This window comes from Lissotriton helveticus, chromosome 6, assembly GCF_964261635.1.
Source record: "Lissotriton helveticus chromosome 6, aLisHel1.1, whole genome shotgun sequence".
Classification (NCBI taxonomy): domain Eukaryota; kingdom Metazoa; phylum Chordata; class Amphibia; order Caudata; family Salamandridae; genus Lissotriton; species Lissotriton helveticus.
This window is the reverse complement of record NC_136067.1, coordinates 1359727874-1359743421: the sequence shown is the minus strand read 5'-3', so window position 1 is coordinate 1359743421 and position 15548 is coordinate 1359727874. Positions and strand designations below refer to the sequence as shown.

Here is a 15548-nt window from a genome sequence, read left to right as displayed (position 1 = left end):
ACCTCATTAAGAGTGTCACCCACTGACTCCCAATAAGGATTCAGAATAGGACACGTCCATAGCATGTGACCTAGCTCTACACCAACTGCCTTACACCTGGGGCATCCCGCGGAATCTACCGCAAAGTATTTTTTTATTTTCCCCGGGGTCAGGTATGCTCGGTGGAGGATGTAGAAGTGCACTAGTTGAAATCGCGCATTACGCGTGCTCTTCCAAGCCCTTCTCAGCACTGTCTCAGGAATCTCTCTCCCTATATCAGCTTCCCATTTACCCTTTAGCGTCTCCAGAGGAGGCAATCCCTCATAAGTCATTCTGGAATAGAGGCATGTGACTGCTTTAACCGTTCCCGCTGCCATCATAGTATATTGGCAAGCCATTGTCATTCTCGGTTCAGTGAGCCCCTCTTTCCAATGTGCTTGTATTGCACGTGTGAGTGCCGAATGCAGCAGGAAGTCCCCTCTAGGTAGTTTATATCGGTCTAACAGTGTCGGAAACAGCAGCAGCGTTCCGTCTTCGTAAAGGTCTCCCAGGACTTGGAGCCCCGCCTCCTCCCATCTCTGCGACTGCGACCAATCGCCGCCATGTGGCAGTGCTGTCAGCAGTCCTAGCGGAATTTCGGGGGCATATGGGTGTAGCACATCCGCCCTACGTTGCGTCCGGTTCCAGCATAATCTAATTGTTTTTTCCTCTTGCGTGAGGTCCCGGAGGACTAATTTCTGCTGCATCGCTATATAAGAGAGTACATGTCTAGGTATTCCTAGGTCCCGTCTATCCTCCGGTCCTCTGAACTCGCGTGCTATTTCCTGGGTGTAGATATGTAATTGAGCTGCTAAATAGTATACTTCAAAGTCGGGCACAGCTAAGCCCCCTTCCGACTTAGGTCTCATTAGTGTTTTAAGAGCTACTCTGCGTCGACCTGTTCCCCAGAGGAAGGACACTATCATAGATTTCAGGAACCGGAAGGTAGCAGGAGGGATCCAAATGGGAAGCGTCCTAAAATAATATAAGAGCCGCGGGAGCGCCACCATTTTAAGTAGCGCTATTCGACCCGCCACTGACAGTGGGAGAGTGGCCCAGAAGGACATACTGCCCTTCAGCGCTCTGATACCTCGGGAAATATTGCCCTCCAATACGTCGGCTGGGGTGTGGTAAATGTAAACCCCTAGATATTTCAGGCAGTTGGGTTCCCATCTGATCGCCCTGGCCGTGGTGGGCTGGGCCTCCCCCTTGTGTACTGGGAATAAACATGTCTTGGACCAGTTTACTTTGAGGCCGGAAATTTCGCCAAGGGTGGTCAAAAGGTTGTCGGCTCCCACTAGGGCTCCGTCGGCATCTTCGAGAAAGAGCAAAAGGTCATCAGCATACAACGATATGAACTGCTGCCCCGTTTTGCTCCGTAAACCCCTATAATGGGCTCCCGTGCGGATTGACATTGCAAGGGGCTCCACTGCCAACGCAAACAGCAACGGGGACAGTGAACATCCCTGTCTCGTGCCTCTTCCTACTGAGTATTGTGGCGATATTAGTGTGCCCGATTTTACCCTAGCCATTGCCGAAGTGTATAGCACAGCGGTCCACTTCAGGTAATCCTCTCCCACCCCGAAGCGCCTAAGCACTTTATAAAGGTATTCCCACTCTAGACTGTCGAATGCCTTTTCTAGGTCTACCGATAGTATCATTGGGTGGTGGGCCTCTCCGTGGTCATCTTCTAGAAGCCGTATCAGTCGGCGTATGTTCATGGTGGTGTTGCGCTTAGGTATGAAGCCCGCTTGGTCCTCATGGTTCAGTGCAGTCATGTGCTCCAATAGGCGGGACGCTAAAATGCTACTCAAAATTTTATAATCCGTAGTTAACATCGAGAGAGGTCTGTATGATGTCGTATCATTGCTCTCTCTACCGGGTTTAAGCAGGGGGATTACCAATGCTTCGCGCATGGTGTGCGGTAGATAACCTAATTGTTTTGCCTCTCTATAGACTACTAGCAGCCGTGGAGCCAATAGATCCATGTATTTTGCGTAGAACTCAATGGGCAATCCATCCAAACCTGGGGTTTTATTGCGTGCCATCTGTTTTATGGCACAACGGATTTCTCCTAACTCAATGTCTTTGCCCAAGTTCTTTGCTTGCTCAGGGTCTAGCACTGGGAAGGCGAGCTCCTCGAGAAACATATCTATTGCCGGAGTACCGGCCAGTAATTGATTTTGGTACAGAGTTTCATAGTAGTTTGCGAAGCTATGCAGGATCTCAGGCTGGGTGTATACTTCGTCACCCTCTGCCGTGTGTATGGATACTATGGGGGAACTCCTCCTCGTGGGGTTGGCGAGCCAGGCCAGTAGGGCTCCTCTGCGTGGGATCTGGCTGTGTATGCCTTGTAGTCAAAGCTGCGCAGCCTTTCTATTTCAACCGCTACTGCTTCTTTGGCCGCATTACTCTGCTCCTGTAACTCGGGATGGCCAGGTCGCAAGAGCTCCATTTCTCGGAGTTTCTTGTCTGCCCTCTCGAGGTCGTCTAAGAGTACCTTCCGTATTCCTGCCTTTTTACCTATGCAAAACCCTCTAACGACTACCTTGAAGGCATCCCATTCCGTTGCTCTCGCCCGCGTTGTGCCATCATTCTCTTCGAAGTATTGGATTATCCTCTTCTCCAGTGCTTCGTGGAAAAGTGGATCTTCTAGCATCTCTGGGCGCAGTCTCCAGGTAGGAACACAGGAGACGCCAGGGAACCACTGCATAGTGAGCAATAAAGGATTGTGATCCGAGAGTGTCCTCGACAGATATTCCGTTCTCACAATCGTTGGTATTAACGTTGGAGAGCATAACATCGCATCAAGCCTCACATGGAGCTCGTGCATTCCAGAGAAAAGGGAATAATCTCGGGTTAGATGATGTTGAGCGCGCCAGATATCAGTTAGGCCCCCTCTTGATTGCAATTCCAGCCTGCCCTTAGCAATGCGGTGAGTTGGGGAGTCTGCCAGCGCAGGATGCGATCTGTCAAGGGCCACATCCAATACTGAATTAAAGTCTCCTCCTATTAGTAGTGGCCCTACTAAAAAGTGGGCCAGGGAGCCTGATAGTGTCGTAAGAAAGGCCAGCTGGTCCACGTTGGGTGCATATACACTGTAGAAGTTAATGTCCCTACCTCCCAACTTTCCCGCAATGGCGACAAACCTCCCTTCAGGGTCTACAACCTGTCTGGCAATTTGAAACGGGACCCCAGCCCTGATCCAAATTAGTGCGCCCCTAGCGTACGCTGAGTATGTGGTGCTGTACACTTGGCCTCTCCATCTAAGCTGCAATGCTATCCCCTCTGTCTTCGTTAAGTGTGTTTCTTGCAATAATGCTATCTGAACCCCTCTACGCACTAGGTAGGCATGTATTTTGTGGCGTCTCGTCATAGTGTGGAGTCCCCGCACGTTCCAGGTCATGCATCTCAAGTTAGATAAGTCACCCATTGTCTCACAGTGTCCCGTGCCCGCCTCTCCACCCACCTCTTACGTGATCCAAGTGTGAAAAAACATCAGCACCGATGGTGTGCCATCCCTCTAGCAATATAACATTTCCCCAAACTCCCCCCCCCCCCCCCCCCCCCCCCAGAACAGGACCCAAAGATCGCAATCCAGCTCCCATCCAAATAAACCCAACGGTAGTCACCGTAGGTATGCCTTAAGGGCAATGTGGGGGGTTGGGTAAGAACGGGAAGCCACCCTCCATCTGGGTCTCTTGCGAGCGATCGAGCCTTAAGTAAGTATGTGCACCTGAAACCTTTGTCCGTCTCCCTTCTGCGAATAATCGAGCAACTCCCTCCCTCAGTTCGTAGGAAACAGTTCACCACAGTTCGTACCCCAACCTCAACAGCTCAGCAGGGTTTCTCATTGTTCGTCTAGCATTCCTTCAGCCGTCGCCGGGGTGACCGTGGGCATCGGCACACTGTCAGTTTCTGAGCCCTCAGTGTCTGAGCGGTCATCGCCCTTGCCGGATTCTGCCTCCTCTAGTGATGGAGCGTCCTGCGATCCCGAAATATTGGACACCACCTCCAGGACTCCCTGCCGCTCTGCCGCCGTCTCCGATGATGAAGGTCGCCCCAGTCCTCTACGTCGATTACGTATCCGCCTGGATTTCCGACGTGGCAATCCTTCCGACATCGTTCCAAGCCGTGAGTTAAAGCCGTCTTTACCGGCTCTGTACAGCTTCAGCCAGCTGCATACTTCTTCTGGCGTGTCAAAGAATTTGGTAGAGTCCTCAACAATTATTCAGAGTCGAGCTGGGAATATTATGGAGTATTGTATGCTCTTGCTTCTCAGTTCTCTCTTGACCGCCAGGAAGGAGGTCCGTCTACGCTGCGCCTCATAAGTGTAATCCGAGAAGATGTTGACTTTACTGTTTTCCACCTGAAAGGGGCCGTTTAACCGAGCATTGTGAAGTAACGAGTCTCTGTCTCGGTAGTGCAGCAGCCTTGCAACCACCGGGCGCGGAGGACGGCCCTGCTGCAGCGGTCTGGACGGGACCCTATGCGCCCGCTCCAGCGTATAGAAGGGGGACAGACCTTTTGGCGCCACCGCTGTCCGGAGCCAATCTTCAAGATAACAAACCATATCTCCCCCCTCTATTTTCTCCGGCAGTCCTACGATTCGGACATTGTTCCGACGATTGCGCCCTTCAGCTTCCTCTGCTCTTTTCTCCAGTGCGTCCATGCGGTCCAGCACATCAGACATAGTGGCTGAGAGGGCTTTTTGTGCCGGTGCCAGGGTGTGGACCTTATCCTCTACCTCTTTAACCCTATCAGCCAACTTGCCGTGATCCGCTCTGAGCAACCCGAGTCCCGTTGCCACTTGCGCTATATCTTGTTGAAGCGCCGCCCGGGTATCTGTTATTGCCGCCAGGATCTTGTCCAGCTGGCGTTGTAGGTGTGGATCCCGTGGCGGGTCGGAATCTGGCTGGTCGCCCTTGTCCGGCATCTCTGCGTCCGATGTGGATTGCGTGACGCCCTTGGCTCCTTTAGGTTTCCCCATGTCGAAGGTGTCGTCTAATTTCGTCTGCAACGAGCGGGGGGGAGCCGCCCAAGGGCAGGCGGTCCACGCTAGAGTCTATGTCGATTGGCGGATTCCCCAGACGTTGGTAGGGATATCACCCGGGTGTGCGCAGCTCTGGCTCAAAAGAACAGTCCCAGACAGCCAATTAGCAGTTTACCGGCACCCTATTGTCCGCAATATCTGGCCAAGGAGGTTCTGGTCAGGAACACTCTAGATCCTCCAGTGCAGTGAGGCGTCGGCGGGGGGAGATGTATTGCCGAGGGTCCCCGCATAGTATGACGGTCTACCTAGGATCAGCTCTGAGGTCAGTCTCAACAAGGGTCTCCCAGCCCCACAAATCGCCAGCCGGGCCGTTCACGCACCAACGGAGCTCGCAGGCGTCCCAGGGATGGGCCAATCTCACCAGCTCAAGGCCGCCGCATCCTGTCACCAGTGCGAACCCCAAGGCTTAGCATTCAGTGAATGGGTGCCCACTCCGTTGCTTTCGGCATATAATGTCAGGTTCCTCACCATGGGGTTTCCTCTTGTTGACGCGTTCCACAGTCACTGTCCCCACTTCCGCTCCCGCAAAGGGGGTCCCAAGTGCCGCTAGGAGCCCGATTGTTGCCACGCTGACGGGGAGGGGGCCCCCAGAAAGGATCCAACGACTGGGCACTGGTGACCCGGGCCTCCCGCCGACAAGCGCTTCTCAATGCGGCAGGGCGTTGTCCACTTTACCTCCCTCAAGGGTCGTCCAGCATGTAGCAGGGACCTCTCGGACACTCTCCCGGTCCCTCGTTCACCCCTGCAGCCAGGATCCGGCCCCAGCACGGTCGTTGTCCAGCCCGACCGAGGGGCCGCTCACCGCAATCCCGATGGCCGCCGTGGGGGGAGGGGGTGGGAAGCGATCCGCTATCTTCTCCATTTTCGTGTCAAACGGAATGCAGCTTCTGCCCCAGAAAGAGCCCAGAGCGCGGCCGCGGGAAGTCCAGGCGCACCCGTGCAAAATATGAGGCCGCCGCCCTCAACTGGCTCCGGCAGCGGAAGGCCTCCCTCAGCTCAGGGGTCCGCTGTTCAGCAGCGCCGCTCGCGGTCCGGCTGGGCGGTCTCTGCTATCTCCTGCGCTCAGTACTACTTCTCGGCAGCCGCCAGGTAGGGTGTTTCACCCGGGTTTGCCGTTATATCCGGTATTATGTAGGGTCTGCCAGGGAATCCAGAGATCTCGGTGGTCTCGGAGTTACAGGGACGGCGCGGGCGCCATTTTGTCGATTCGTTCTCGGCACCCCGGGCTGCTCGCAGAGCTCGTTTCTCTCGTCTGCAAGGTCGGGCAGAGGGTGTCCCGCAGCCACGTCGCAGGAGTCTGTTCCCGCCGATCTTTGGAAGGGAAACGGGAGCTTTAATGGTTCTCAGTCAGGATAATTACGGGCTCGATCACGGAGCCCAGTGCTCAGGCGGCCTCCTCCATCGACGCCAAAGCCACGCCCCTCCCGAGGAGCTGTCTTATTACTATCTGACATGTGGCCCGTAGGATACACTTCCCTGCTGGTTACGCCCATCTCCCGGCAGGCTGCTGTGCCCAAGCAGCTCTCTTACTCCAAGGTACACTCTGATCTCTGCCACTGGCACTTTGAGCCGCTGAGCTGTCTCAATACTGGTGGAGCCTGTGACTAAGCGCCTCATACACACAGAACTGTAAGAGGCGCTACATCCACCGAGGCAGCATACTCCGATCTCTGCCACAGGCGCTTTGAGCCGCTGAGCTGTCTCACTAGTGCTGAAGTCTGACTAGCCACCGAGGCAGCCTCCCAGGCCCAGGATAGACTGAGCTGCAGGGAGGGAGTGATCCTGCTTCTCGAGGGCTGATGCTTCAAGTTTTGAGAACTTGGGTGAGAATGATGTGTTTAAGCTATGGTGTAGCGTAGTGTGTCTGCTGTTACAAAGCGATCTTAGCACCAGGGGCATAAACCGCTGAGCTATCTCACTTGCACGCAAGTGGACCTGCAGAGTTCAACCAGACGGAGAGCGAAAGATCAGAGCAGCAGGTGTGTTCTCCAGGGGTGCTCGAACATGATGCATTTGTTGTGTGCGTCCCTGTTGTAGTGACCTGAAGTCAGCGGTCTAGTGTGGCAAGTGTATGTATTACACTGTACACCCACCCACCACAGACGTCACCGGTCAGGTGACGCTGATCTAATAAAAGTGGCCGAGCGCACTTGCTCGTGGCCAGTTGCACGCAGTAAGCAGTATGTCCTTGTCAGCAGTTATTTCTAGCATGAGGGCCTAGGGCCCGACTTTACACCTGTCATGCCCGCCCCCTGATGGCCTCTGGAAGGGGGTGGGGGGAAAGGAGGGTTTCCGGCCTGTCCCACCAAATCCTAATAAGTCTGGAATCGCGCGTGCTCCAGTTTAGAGAGGTGCAGCACTAATAGTTGCCAGACCCGCGTGCATTTAGTGTTAGTGTGTGCTAGACGGCTGGAGAGAAGCTCCATTGCCATTACATGCCAGAGACGGGTGAACCACACCAATGACGGAGGAGTTAAGGCCTTTTTCCCGTGCAATGCAATGACCTGCTTTGCTGTGCCTAGCATGTGAAGAGTCAAGCGCGCACATAGCTTCCTAGCCACCCTTTTAATTGGCTGGCTTGTATCCTCATTGTTCACCTGTAGGGAACTACTTTTTTGGATGCTGCACATCATCTCCAAAAAGCATTGGCAGAGTTAATAGGTCCCAAAGGCGAGACCTATTGGCTTTTTCCAATGCTTGTTTAGTCAGCGGTCCACCAGGAGAGAAAATAGGCAGTGTGTACCAGGAAGGCAGCTTTCTGTTTCCACTATGTGCTGTCTCTATCCTTCACTTTGCTGAGAGCAGAAAGTTAGACCCTATGTAACTAACTTTTTTTTTTTTTAAACGTGGGGAAGGTGCCCTATCTCACAAGTACCATCAGAACACTGGAAATGCTCACACCAGCAGAGTGGCGACCGGCACGACTCGCGGGTGGTGCAGTCTGCATGGTGAACAGAGAAAGTGAGCATGACTGTTTTGGGCTGCCCGAGAGGGATGACCAAACAGTCATTGTGCACTTAGGAGGTTTGTACCCTCCTCCCCTGCTCTTCAGCCCTGCCCGCCCCCTCACACAAGCTGCCGCAGCAGGACAAAATAAAGTGATATTTTCTCCTTTCTTTTCCTGCTGGAAGGCAGTGGGGCGACGCTCCTCCGCCTTAGCAGAGGAGCCGCCACTGCACACCAGTACACCACAGGTAAGGTAAACCTATCATCCTAACTATATCTGTAGTAGGTATTTCCCACAAATGAACCTTTCTGCCTGCCTCCCAGGGTGGTACTTGTCAGCGAGATGGGTCAGCAGTGATACCTGTGCACCCTTCAGATCTAGAAAGATAAATTGAGGACCATTAAATCGGTTATAAGGACAAAATGCACCCATAAAACCTATAAAGCAATGTGACGCTCTATATAAAAGCAGGATGTTGTTTTTTATTGTTGCTTATGCGCCAATGACTTTCTCTGTAACACTCTGAAATGTGTCTTTCCTCATCACAGAGATTTACTGCTGCGGATTGCTGAGCTCCAGGAAGAGTGACTGCACTGGTCTACCTCTGTCCATGCTGAATAACCCGGATGTCCCCCAGTCACGCGGGCAATACGCAATTAAGATGAAAGGAGATATGTCTCTAATCTGCTGGTACAACAAGGGCCATTTCCGCTTTTTGACTAATGCCTTCTCACCAACTAAGAAAGGTAGGTGGGCTGAAAGAAGTAATTTACACTTCCTCACAACATATTAACCTCATGTACGTTTTGTAGCTTAAGCAGTGCAACACGCTTGCAAGTAAGGATATTAATTCGAAAAACGCTTACTTGATTAATATTCTCACCATACAGGTGCCGTTTCAAAACGAAACAGCACAAACCAGGTCCACTGAAGGGAGGATGAGGAAGGCTGTAGGAAAGTGCTGGTGCCTGCTTTGTAAAGATGGTAGAAAGGCTAAAAATGAAATGTTTGGTGTTCTTCTGAAGTAAAGCTTAAAAAGGTCTGTTAGCGGTAGTGGGGGATGCGCCTCCCCGTATGGTAAGAACTGAGACGACGATGACACAGAGGTAAAATATCAATATAACAAATATCAACCGAGCTGCAGATTAAGATCCCCAAAAGTTAGACAACTGGTACAAGATTTGAGGCTAAACCTGTACATTGGGAGCACTATCCATTGCCAGGGCGCGCATCTGAAACAACCTCTTCAGCAGAATCCCAGGTCAGTTCCTTAAAAATAAAGTGAAACAACACACATATATATATTTTTTTCATTTTTGTGTATTGTAAATGCTTTTAACCCCTTGGCCGCGGCGGTAATTCCACCGCGGCGCTAGGGGGGAGGGGGGCCGCGCGGTGCCGCCATGCTCGTGACGGAACCACTCCGTCACGAGCCACGCTGGCGCTGTGCTTGTGACGGAATGGTTCCGTCACGGCCCCGCCCACCTAATAGAACCCTCAGCGCAGGCGCGAAATCAGCGCCGCGCCTGCGCGGCGTCCGGCCCGTAATGGAACCATTCCGTCACCAGCACAGCACCACCGTGGCTCGTGACGGAATGGTTCCGTCACGAGCATGCAAGGGGTTAATCATACAAAAAAAGATTGTGACCAAGAAAGAATCATGAGAGGGAGTGGAACTTAATTTGAAAAAAATGATCTGATGGGGAAACTTCTCTTGCAGATGAGCCTTACAAATGCAAAGACTGCGGATTATTTACATCCACAGTTAGTATGAGCAGGGGTGGGAAAGTGGGAGTTCAAGGGTAATTGGTATGTATAACGTGGCGAACACAAACACTTGGCAGTTTGTTTCCCAGCTTAGAAGTGCATTTATATTTCCTTCTGTAAAAAGGCTGGATGAAGTGCTGCTGCATGGTGTGAAAGGAAAAGTGAGAGGGAAGAGTTTACGCAATGGAAAAAATGTTTTTGTACTGGTTGAAAAAATACAACATTTTGGGGATTATTCATGAGGGGCTTTCGCCGCCGGAGCATCACCTTTTTTTTGTTGCTCCTGCATAGCAAGCCTCTCAATCATATCTATGACGCGCCGCAAAGCCACTCTGCATGGGTTTGCACGACATCATAGATATGGAGTAAGACAAAACTGTGCAAGTCGCTGCCTTGCCTTACTCTGCATCAAGAAGGCGTTACAGTAGGTTTTCCCATGCAATACCCATAGATTTTGACGTTGCCCCAGATTTACTTACTCTCGTAAACCGAGGCCAGCACCAAAACCTTACGTCTCCACAGAGCAGGCATAATGGGGAGAAATATTTTTATTTCTCCTAATTTTATCATTCTGCAGCGCACATAGAAAGAAGAAAACACCTCTCTGGGTTGTTTTTGTGCAGGAAGGTTCCCCTTCCTGCACAAAAACAATCCTGCCTGTAATGCAGGAACACTTGCACCATGGTGCAAGGGTGTTTACTTTGGTACTACACAGCAAATTGTGCGCCAGCACAAGGGGAAAGGACAGGAGTGCACCTTACCTCATAAATACAGTGCCTTCCTGCGCGTTCACATTGGCGTAGGGCAGCACAGCCAGAAGGATTACAACACTGCCCTATGTTAATTCCGCATGAATGAAGCTCTTAGTTTCTAGTTGATTATCTGCCATGTACAGGGTTGAGAGGGACTATATTTATTGCTAGCACAATTCCTGAAGTACATGTATTTTAGTTCAGCTCTTAGGTGAGGGTTGAAAGTGTCCCAGAGTTGAGGGCCTTGGACCCTGAAGGATCTAGCAGCATGTCAGCATTTTCAAAGTATGTTTAGTTCTGAGTCTTGGGGACATTGAGTAGGTATCTAGTTGGGATGTAGTGTGGAGCAGTTGGACTTGAGTAATTGAGCCTTATCCTCTGAGGTTGTCATGGTGTCAGACAGGCCCAATTAATATACGTTCCAGTACATTCACCCCATGCACACTGAGCGCTTTGAGGCTCCCCGAGGGGCCTTTTGTTAGCCTTCGAATAGAATGAATAAATGTATGGAGGTCAGTGGTATCTTGGCCCCTAGCAAGGGATCCAGTATATGAGAACACCCTGCTTTTAATTTTTCCTTCATTTACTGGAATGTGGCTGTTCTTAAAAGCAAAAAAAACACCAAAGGCTGGCTGCAAGAGGGTATCCTATCCTCTGTTTTCAGGAAATGTGGGCCATAGACAGCCTCCACATATTCAGTTATACCACCTATCATCTGCCTGCCTTTCGGCAAAGCTAAGGGAGACCTATCAGTACATATCTCCACCACAGTGCCTATGATGGTGACTGAATATCTAATACTTTCTTACTGTCCTTTATGCTGACTGACATGTAGAGCAACAACGAAGGATCTTCACTTCTGTCTGTCTTGGGCACATGTCTGTACATTTCCCCACCTGTGATTCAGAGTCTTAATTTCTGTTTCCACAGTTCGCCTCCATGTGTTCTTTGGCCTGCATCTGTTCCGCTTACCCTCTGGGGTCTAGTGGAGAGCTGCTTCAACAATTCGTTAAGTGCACGATGTAAGCACAAATTATACACAAGTTATTTCAATTCTTATTTTCTTTCTTTATTCTTTTGGTCTTGCTTCAGACAGCTAACACGTGTTTCGTCGCTAGGCTGCATAAATACAAACAAAACACAGGCCAGAATTTAGGTGTCAATAATATTATTCTGAAATCTTCCCGTGTCAGAAGTGGAAAACAACTCCAAGTAGATGTGTATTAGCATGCACAGGGTGGGCAATGCAGGGCATGAGCCAATAGAAATGCCCAATACCATGAACAACGAATAATATCATGAGATCAAAGGATCCCAAATACCTAATGCGGTAATGGAGGAAAATAAGAGTGACAAGCAAGTGACATTGAACCTAAATATCATTCCAAGACCGCTGCTTTTACCTCCATGTGAAAAGCCATTATCACAATATAGTGAGTCACATGAAGCCTATCTCGTGACCATGACTAGTGAAACTCAGGCAAACGTATATAAGGTGCATTCAAGTGGTGACGGAAGAGTGACTACAGTATCCTCCTATGTAACTCCAAACCGTGAATTTGTGGGAACTCAATAAATACCTATGTCTTTTTTGATAAAGACCTCTCTAAAGTAAGAACAACCACTAGTTAGCAGACCATAAAAATAGGCTGCCCACTCTCTAGTACTCACCTCCCACACACAATCTGGACACCCACTTCTTTTTTGGTGATATTTCCAACCCTCAAAGTGATTCAGTATCTTGCGCGACGTCAATAAGGCAGTCCATGCATCTGAGGGATCCTATTTTGTCCCCAAATCTTGAGCTCTAAAAATAGTAATAACGAGGATGTCTCAATGTGTAAAATCCTTACAAAAACAATGTAACCAGTTCTATATGAGTAAAAGTGCGGGCTCATTCCAAATGCACAATTTCAACCAACATGACATCTATCATCGTGTTTGCCGAGCCTGTTCTGTAAGCCAACATGTCAAAACATCATCATCATCATCATCAAACTTTATTTCGGTCAATTTGACCTCAAAAGTACAATCAAAATACATACAAGTGAATTTTAAAAACAAACAAAATAGAATAATACACTCATACTGCATTTACACATTGTTATAAAAATGAGGATTAAATGGATATCAATATATACATTACCATACAATAAAAATACAAAAATTCACAAGCCTATTTCATTGTTCTATGCCCTGAAATGGAGGACAACTGATCATATCTCAGAGGGTTGTACTAAACTGTAGACAAGAATGCATCTATGGAAAGTACATAGCGCAAGTAATAAATAAATATATAAGTCTATTCTAAGAAAGTTCATAAAAAGATGACCACAATCTTATATTACAAATATCGGAACGGTCCTTAAACTGAATTTTGTCCCCCCCAAAAAAAAAATGAAACTAGGAGTTTAAAACAGCAAATGAGTAACCCTGGAAAGGTAAACTACCCAACTTATCAAAGAATGGAGTAGTTAAGATACTATTGCGGGGGCTTCTATCATCTGTTGATGAGATTTAAGAAAAAACCTACAAGTGCACCACATGGAAAATAAAAAGCCTGCGACTGAGAAAACTATAGGGATACTAGTATCATGCTGAGAATTCTGAACGCTTCCACACAGTGTCTAGTTCCAAGGTTCCTGCAAATCTGCACCAGCCAACGTTTTCTTGCTTTGTAGTAGCCAGGGCAGCTAAAGAACACGTGAAGTACTGTCTCATTAGGGTAATCACAAGCCGGACAATTCAAGGCTTGGGAACCCTTCCATTTGTGAGTGAAACAGCGAAGTGGCAACACCCCATACCTATACTGAAGGCAAAGTTTTCTCGCCGCGGCTGGCTTAATGACATCTAGGGCCGGCTCAAATAAGAGCCTGTCTTTTATCTCTAGGAATGCTGAGGTTAACTTGCCTATTCGTGGGCAGCTATGAAGATGGTCCATTTTATGCTCCTCAAAATGAATCTTCAGTTGTTTCCTAGATAATGAGGAGCAGGCAAGCTCGGGTCAACCCAGAATTCCTTTAACCCCATGCTGATAAACGTGTGTTTGATGTAAGCTAGCCACTGCAAATTAGCAGCCCCCCGGAGATTCATTACCTCTAAAAGTTCTTCTCTATAAGATGAAAGTTCTGGGGTTACCCACAAACGGCGCCAATACATTAAAGGTTTAAGATTCAGTACTTCTGATATTGCCATAAGCCCCTAATCGGAGAGGAGTTAACGGGGTGCTCTGTGGGAGATTCAACACGTGCCTTAAAAAGTTGTTCTCTACCTGTGGTAAATTCTCGGGACCAGAATGGCCCCATAATTCAGCCCCGTATAATACCCCTCCCCGGGCTTGCCCCTTGTAAATTTCTATAGCTGGGCTAATTGGTTTCAGAGTGGACTTGCAGAAGACCTTCATAATTCCACCTGATGATTGTGCCAGTTTTAGGGATGATTTTTAAATGTGTGCCCCCCAATCCATTTTATCTGTGATGGTAATCCCCAGGTAAATAAAAGAGAAAACTCTTTCAAGGGGTTTGCCATATAGTAGGGGATTGGGCTGTGTGCTCTTGGAACTATTAAACACCATACATTTGGTTTTCTGCAGGTTAATTTCTAACCCTCTTTCTCTGCAGAAAATTTCAAATTTATTAAGAATCCTCTGTAGCCCAATGGGTGATTTGGATACTAGTAACGTATCATCGGCAAACATCATTGCCGGGATCAGTCGGGAGGCTAACTTGGGTGCGTCTAAGTCCTTTTCAACCAGAAGAGAATCTACTAGGCCATTGATATATAAACTGAAAACATGTCAAACCTCCCTAGAATCATTTGGTAGATCATTCCATACACACCGTAATACATATCACACGGCAAATTAATCTGTAAACGTAGACATGCGCGAAGATCTCGGTCTCGAGAATCCCTCTACACCACAAAGGCAAATGGATGTGGGTGCCTGCGATGACCCCGGGGGCACCAGAGAGAGCACAAAGAACACTGGAGCCTGCAAGGAGGTCCATGCTTGTGCCCCGGAGGAACGGTGGAGTGCGTGCTCAATCGGTGCATGAAACTGACCCAGGTACACCCGGTACGAGCAGCGGTTGAGCCCTTTGGTAATCAGGCAGCACGGGAAGAAGCAAAACAAGTAGTTTGGAAGTAGTTGACAAGTGGAACTTGCAGATCTTTGTGGAGAAGAGGTCTTTTGAGCAGGAATAAATACTCTCCTAATAGCTTAAGGATACTGTACTAGGTCAAAGCCCCAAGTTGGAGGAAATGAAGGACAAAAAGGAGGGACAAGAGGAAGGATTGACCACTAGCAAGCAAGAATTTTTAAAGGACACGGAAACAGACAAATAAAAACAGTGTGCAGGCTGTAAGCCCACCAATAAGTCTATAGATAAGTATATACTAAAGTATATACAAAACGTCTTGAACATTTGACCTAAAAAGTCCCAAAAAATGAACCAGCAAACTTACATTAAAAATCCAAACACACTATCACTGTCTAGAATTTATTAAAATGGATCCGCCATCACCAAAGCTTACACAAATGATTGAAGAGACTACTAAACAGACCTCCTTAACAGATTCCGGAAGAGTGCGCTGTGATACAGATGGTCACAGTATTAACGAGTTCTACTTTTCATTTATGATAATATTCAAACAATTGAGGCGACTGAATACGAGTTGTAGTCCGGTTTATCAATGGCAACATAGACATTTCAGGTCTTTCCATTATATAAGGGACACCCAGGTGGATGAGCATTAGCCGCCCCGGGGCCACTAGTAAATGTCTGAACATTGGGTAGACTCATTATTTAAAAATGTTATCCGCAATTATTAATCCTTTGGAAAGAAGCGGTTATATATTGGTTTATGAAATGTTACTCCTTGATCCAATTGATGTAACATATTTTTCCGTATTGTGCCAATTTCGAAGTGATGATTTTAAATTGTTTAATGCTTGTCCTGAAGAAGGTGACGAATAGTTGATCTTTCACCGAAACGCCACGTCAACAGTTTT

The 15548-nt window shown here is 48.7% G+C and overlaps 1 protein-coding gene across 1 annotated transcript in view; it reads left to right on the top strand.

The window, feature by feature from the left end:
• Nucleotides 1-15548, top strand: part of PGBD5 (piggyBac transposable element derived 5) — a 522626-nt gene that overhangs the window by 431669 nt on the left and 75409 nt on the right. Inside the window, exon 5 of the mRNA XM_078649089.1 lies at nucleotides 8567-8764. Coding sequence (XP_078505215.1) covers nucleotides 8567-8764 — 198 coding nt within the window. The remainder of the gene's footprint in view (nucleotides 1-8566; nucleotides 8765-15548) is intronic.